This window comes from Belonocnema kinseyi, chromosome 5, assembly GCF_010883055.1.
Source record: "Belonocnema kinseyi isolate 2016_QV_RU_SX_M_011 chromosome 5, B_treatae_v1, whole genome shotgun sequence".
NCBI classification, from domain to species: Eukaryota; Metazoa; Arthropoda; class Insecta; order Hymenoptera; family Cynipidae; genus Belonocnema; species Belonocnema kinseyi.
The window spans coordinates 81,630,480-81,637,882 of NC_046661.1; the positions used below are offsets into that span (position 1 = coordinate 81,630,480).

The 7,403-nt window shown below is 27.4% G+C and overlaps 1 protein-coding gene across 1 annotated transcript in view; it reads right to left on the reverse strand.

The window, feature by feature from the left end:
* Positions 1-7,403, reverse strand: part of LOC117173282 — a 20,515-nt gene that overhangs the window by 5,794 nt on the left and 7,318 nt on the right. The window contains exons 2-3 of the mRNA XM_033361763.1: positions 730-880; positions 470-658 (exon numbers count right to left, since the gene is read on the reverse strand). Of these exons, the coding sequence (XP_033217654.1) occupies positions 470-658; positions 730-864 (324 nt within the window). The 5' untranslated portion in view covers positions 865-880. The remainder of the gene's footprint in view (positions 1-469; positions 659-729; positions 881-7,403) is intronic.

Below are 7,403 nucleotides of genomic sequence, written 5' to 3' on the forward strand. Positions count from 1 at the left end.
CTGATTGAAGATTGAACTACTTGCTTAAAAGATGTTTGAAAATCCAACTATTTCGTTGAAAATTTTATTTTTTTGTTAAAATTCATCTCTTTTCCTTGAATGTTAAAACTATTTTATTCTAAATGCAACTTTTCAGTTGAATATTCATTTTTTAGTTGCAAATGTAACTATTTTCCTGAAAATTGTTTTTATTTTGGTTGAGAATTCACTTATAAATTGAAAATTGAATGATTCCATTTTTCGTCAAAAATTGTTCTTTTTTATTAAAAAAATGTAACCTTTTCGTTGAGAATTCATGCTCTCTGTTAGAATGTCGTGTTTTTTGGTCATAGAAAATTAATCTTCTTGGTTGATAATTCATCTTTTTGAGTTGAAAAACCTAATAACTTTATTAATAATTTAATAATCAATAATTTATTGATAAAAAGCTTAATAATAATTAATAATAAAAATTATTTAAAAAGCTTACTGTCTTCAGCAGCCTATAGCGGTACCAGCGAGGAAGTCTTTCATGGTCGAACACAACGAATCGTACGAAACTCAAAGTAGGAACCAAAGTTGCAATCAATGCCCAAATGAAAAAAGGCAATCTTTCGTACCAGCATAATAATCCCGACGTGAAAATTGAGATTATCATACACCCTAAGAAGGGCAGAATCTGAAATATTTAATTAATTATTAACTTTTATATCGATTTTTTTAAGAAACATCTCAAAATGTTGAAATTACCACTATTGCCGATTTTATTTTCCCTGGTGTTGTCTGCAAATGTCCTAAATTGTACTTGAAGTGAAAAGGATGCGGTTTAGAGTATTGCGCAAGTAAAATGCCTTCCTGCATGTTCACTTCTTCGGTTTGAGCCATTTTCAGTAATCTGTTTCTGAAAATATACACCGAGAGAAGTTTGGTAGGGCCGCTCACTCAACGCGTGCAATTGTCGCGCCAATCATACAGTGAACAGCGCTACTTCTGTTTAATAGAACGGATCCACTGATTCGGGAGAACCATTACCCCGAACAAACCGACCCGTTTGATCAACAGTATAGACGAGCCGTTCTGCACACGCGGCGCATGCGGCACAGTTCCGGGCTTGCGCAGCTTAGGAAAATTTAGCACCCAGATTTCGGAGCGGCTGATCTCCATAAGTTCGGGGTAAACCAGTCCCCTGCAACGAGTGTACGTTAGCGTTAGTTCGCCAGTGGGCTAAGTGAAGCGTACGGTGCAGATGGCGCTGGGAGTCTTTCCAGCCTGTTTTTACATGGCAGGAATAGGCAAAATTAGTTCGAAATTAATTTAATTTATGTTATTTGTAATGACAATCGTTTTGATGCATGGCATAATTAAATCTCCATATCTTGTTAAATATGAGAGTAATAGTAAGTGAAAAAAATCGTTGAATTTTCTTTTCTAGCTGCGTGAACTTGTGATGTTTAAATCGTAACTTGGAGAAACTAAATTTAAAGTATTTTTCAACTCAAGAAACAAAATTAAACTTATAATTATATCAAATTTTATTATTGAATTCCAAATACGTTTATCAAATTTATATAAAGTAGTTTTGTAAAAAGTAAGTTTAAAAAAAAACCATAGTGAAACAACAAATTTATTTTATAAAAAATAATAAGAATTAACAATGTCAGATATTAGTATAAATAAGTAATTCATTAGCAACAGTAGCCCTAATACAATAACAAATGATTTATTGGAATAAACGAATTAATCAATTAATGGAAGGATTAATTAACTTAAGAAAATTAAATTTAAATAAATAAATTAAGAAGGTATAATTTTTATTAGTTTTTTATCTTTTTATTAAAAATTATCTTTCTTTATTTATCTTTTTATTATATTAAAAAAATAAAGATATCGCTTCCGTTTAAGATAACATATTCCATTCTCAAAGCTCTGTAGGCTTTGACAGACATTTCCGACATTTCCGACAGACATTTGTAAACAGGTTTTGTTGAATTTTTTTCTCGTAACTTTCGTCATTTTTCCACACAATTTTTTTCTTATTTTTTTTAAACGTTATATTTCACGAATAAAACAAAAATTACGCGTCCTATCAAGAAGTGATTCTTAACGAAATTGTAGATCTTTTATTGAATAACAATTTTTGTTAATTCATCTTTTTTCGTATCCTACATAGTTTGTCTACAAAATGGAATTTTTTATTTTTCTTTATTTTTTTGTGCAATCAAAATTTGAATGTTTGATTTTTGAAGAAAATCCAAAAATTTGTTACGATAATCTTGTAGGGCTTTTAAAAAGAAATGTTTTTTTTTTCGTGACTTCTTTTCATATCGTGCGTTTTTTGGCTTAAATTTTTTGATTTTCGGTTGATTCAAAAAATTTTAAAAACTACAACTCTGAGAATTTTCTTTTTATTGAAAAAAGTTATAAGGAAAAATTGTTGGTTCATTTTAATACTATAAATATCCGTGCATAGAATTTTCAAATTCAGAAAAAGTGGTCTAAAAAAATATTCAAAATGCACTCACTTTTTGAATTTTTATCAAAAATGGCTGGTTAACGAACTCGCCCTTTCTTTTAGGACCTAAAAAAAGTGTGCCAAAGATGAATTTGATCGTTCATTTTTCGAGAGTTATCGTGTTTACGGACGGACAGCCGGACGGACAGACAGACGCCATCGTGAAAACCTGATTTTCGGATTCAGGGATTCTCGACACGCGGAGATCCGTTGAAAAACTGAGAAAAAGAATAATTATTGAATAGTTAGAAATATTTCACCAAATATTTAAAAGTAAAAAATTTGAAACTGAATTGTTTTACACACAAAGCTTTTAATCTCTAGAATTTCGGAGAGCTTTTAAACTGTTAACGTTGCAATTTTAATTGTTCTAATTAAAGAATGTTTTAGTTGTAAGTCATTGTGTTGAATTTTGACGTATATATATAATAATTGAACACTTATAATTTGTAGACAAAATTTAAGTAAATTTAAGAGGTATTTAGAAATTTTAAAAAGTTTCAAAATTAATTTTGAACTTGAAATAATTTAATTTAAAACAAAATGTAGATTTTTGCCGATAAAAAAAATTTAGAAGCTTTTTAAGAATTGTCAAAGGCTTTACAAGAATAAAAACATTTTCTTAAGATTCCTAGAAAAATTGAAAATAATTTTACATTTTAGAAATTTTGTTAAAGAAAATATTCAAAAAGATTTAATAAGATTTCTAAAATTAATAAGAAAAATTTTGGAAGACTTAAAAATTTTTTTTTTTAATTTGCAGGATTTTCTAAAAATTCGGTTCATTTCAAAAGAGATTTAGAAGTCTAGATTTCTCAAGATTTCGAAATAATATTTTGAAGCTTTTCAAGGATGTTTCTATTTAAAATTGAAATAATTTAACTTGTAATTTAAGAAGTATTCTTTTTTTTCAATTTAGTTTTTCAATTTTTAACGAAGAAATAAGTAAAAATCAAGATACCGTTTTAGGTAAGGATGAAATGTTTCATATTTTTAATTAAACTAGAAATTACTACGCGCGCTTCGCGCGCGACCCATTGCTTTACTTGCAATTATTTTATTTGTAAATGAAGTTTAATATGATACCCTCTCTACCCTCTCATGATGCAGAATAAATTATTGCGCAACACTAAACATTTTTATGCAAGTTTGTAACAAATATCTAAAATGTCGGTGCGTACAAATTTTTATAGAATTACATGGTAAATGATCTCGACTCGAGAAGTGTCCAAATGTCAAGCCATTTCGTGCGCCCCTAGCACTTGGATGAGTGACCATCTACGAGGTACGACCAGGTTTTGTACTCGAATTTTAAAAACCCGTCCAAACTCGGAAGGTGGTTTTCTGCAGTTTCCCTTTCATCTGGCCAAATGTTTAGGTAACTTCGAGTAATTCGAATAAACTCGTTTGTAGCCGCATTGTAATTAAATTGTACTAAAATTAATACAGACTATTATGAAATCACTGGAAGAAATTAATAAAAAGAAATAATTACTGAAACTAATGAAAATGAAAGTGTTTACCATTATACAGTTTTAATTTCTTTTTTAATTCTTATTAAATACATAGCGCATACATTTTCTTATAAAAAACTAATTTGTTTAAAATTTTCAAATAGATAGAAATCTAAAAACAGTTAAGTTCTGAATTTGCTTATGGAATTTATTTTAATAATAAATCATTAGTGTAAATTTGCAAAGTGTCATAGTAAAAAGTGATTGTAAATACAATTTTTTTTGATTCCGTAAACAAATTAAGCCTATTTTTCAAAAAATACCTAAACTCTTAATTTAATAGTTTAAATAATAAATCATCGAAAAGATATTTTTAGTTAATTATGTTAAAAAAAGTAGCCCACTCGTAGAAAGAAAACCAAATTCTTCATTTTTTAATTGAAATTGTTTCAATAATTAATAGTTCTTGTAAATTTAAAAAGCAACGTGGAAAAGAGTCATCCGATAGACATTCTTACTTGATTTCGTGAAAAAATTAACCCGTAGAAAAAAGTTCAAACTCTTATTTTTAAATTGAAATTCTTCAAATAAATAATAGTTCTTGTAAATTTACACAGAAACGTAGAAAAGAGTCATCGAATAGACATTCTAAGTTGATTTCGAAAACAAATTGATTCGCAGGATAAAGGCCAACCTTTAATTATTTAATTAAAATTGTTAAAATAATTAATAGTTCTTTTAAAGTTGAAGAGCAGTATTAAAAAGAGCCATTGTATAGACATTCGTACTTGACTTCGTAAAAAAATTAACTCGTAGGAAAAAGGTCAAACTCTTATTTTTAAATGGAAATTCCTTAAGGGCATGTGACACAGCTAAATACCTATATTACCGACCACAGTTTTTCAGTTCACTGAATGTTTTTTTAAACCTAAGAACTTTTTTTGTAAATAAAATATCGAGCTGAAACTTTGGGAAATGTATTAGAGTACAATAAAGTACGTTTAGGTACTGCATTTTGGTAGGAACTTCACTGAAAATTATTTCATCTTTTTTCTGAACCTCAACATTTTTCGAACGTTCGAACTTTTTTTATACATAAAATATCGGTCTCAAACTTTGAGAAATGCAAGAGTCGAAAGAAAACTACATTTAAGTACAAAGCTTAATAATAATAAATGTAAAAAAATATATTTCAACAATCGATTCCAACGGCATCAGCCGGTAACGTTGTACGCGAAAATACGAAACCTGGCGGCCACTAGACGAGGCTCTAGAGGGATCGTATTTTCGTGCGAAAGAAAAGTGAAAAAACTGCTTTTAGATGTAAAAATCTGCAACTATTTACTGATGCTCCGAAATATCCGGAGTGTTGATATTTTGATTAAAAAATGGTAAAGTGCGTTTGTTTTGGTTGTAAATCGGGCTATAAAAGTAATCGGGAGCAAGACAAAGCTAAAAAAATTCAATTTTTTAAAACGCCAAATGATTTAATATTCTTAAAGAATGGCACATAGCTATTTTAAGGGATGATATCGAACTAAAACCTGGTGATGCAGTTTGTTCGTTACACTTCAACCCAGAAGATATCATCCCAGAAAAGGTTTTTACAGGACTTGATGGAAGTGTAGTGGTAACGGTACCCAGTGGGCTAAGGTTTGGCGACGTCTTTACGACATCCTTACGACATCTTTACGACACCTTTACGACATCCTATGTCCAGGTTGTTAAGGTGTCTTTACGATATCGTAAACAAGTCGTATGATCTGTCGATGTCTTTACGATATCGCAAAGACACTGAAACGACATGGACATAGGATGTCGTGAAGATGTCGTAACGATGTCGTAAGACGTCGCCAAATTTTGTGCCCACTGGGTAAGTGTTACATATAAAGTGCATAAATATATCTTTTTGTTTGTACAGTTTTTGTCTTTTTAAAATTATTATTTTATTGTTAATATTGAATGTGAGGCGAAAGGAAATGATCATTATACTTGTTTTTAAATTAAACAGGAACTAGGGTTTTATTCCAAAAAAGTAATCGCAATATACGAACTCAGTTTTCAAAATCATTTGCAGCTTGCTATTTTGTCCATTTTACAATTATGTATTATCGCCTATCAGGGTATTTGGATTTTCCTTTATTATTCATAATTATGCTAATCAAAGCTACAGAAAAATATGATCGATAAAAATTAATTTTAATTTAAAATTATTAAAATTGTTTTTTTTTTAAGAATAATTTACTGAAAATATAAATTATTTTATAGTTTTCGATAGCGATAATGTAATATAATAAAACGTTTTATGGGTGAAAATTGTTAAATTTCTATAATTTTATAGTAACTTTTTAAACATTTTTAATTTTTAATTTTTTAATTTTACAACCACATGGACAATAAGATTGTAAGGAAATTAAGAATTAATTATATTCTATTTAAAAATGTTATTTATAACTTTTGAATAAACACAGATGGAAATAAAATAATAAACAACATTTTTCCTCCAAATATAATAATTTAAAGAATGGCGAAAATCAAACTTTATGAATTTGTACCCAAAGCTGCGAGGAAGAAATGGGTTTCGTTTTTTATTTTGGTATGCTTTTTTTAATAAATATTTTTTCGAATCTTCAAACAAAATCGATTTTTACACATTTACATTTTTTCAATTTTACGTTAATGGAAGTAAGTAACTTAAGATGAAAAATTACAATTATTTTTAAAAAGTAGAACATTTAATAAAAAGTGCATTGACAAAAATATTTCATTATATTTTTAATAAATGAATAATACTTATTACTTTTATTTATGTATTACTTATCTACAGGAAACTGTTGCCCTTAGCATAATAAAAAAAAAGACGTTTATAAATATTATTTTTTAAAAATATAATAATCAAATACTTTTATGACAAAATTGTTTTTAATGTTTATATTTCCCAAAACTATTACTCGGATTTAAAATATCAGTGATTAAACAATTTGCAATTGTTGTTATTTGAAATTCAAAAGGTTATTTTAGAAACTTTAATTTATTCATTAACAATATATTTTGGTTATAAAAATATTTTATTATGTTAGTTTAAACAATTAAGTAATAATAATAAAAAATAAAAATTGTTTAAACTCGAGAATTTCCTTAAAACAATTCAAAACATCTTTTTTATCAATATTATTTATTAAAAATTGAATAATCAAATATTTTTATTTAAAAAATGATTTTTAATGTTAAAGTTTTCAAAATTATTGTTTGGATTTAAAATTACAATGATTGAAATGATTTTCCTGAATAAGATAATTCAAAGCAGTTTATAATATTACCAAATTTAGAAGATTCATGAATAATAAAATTATTAAATATAAATGATGTATTATTTCATTAATTTTACCTACACCATTTTAAAGACGTGCATTTAAATACATAATTAGTTTATTTGAATATTTGAAAATCCGAAATGA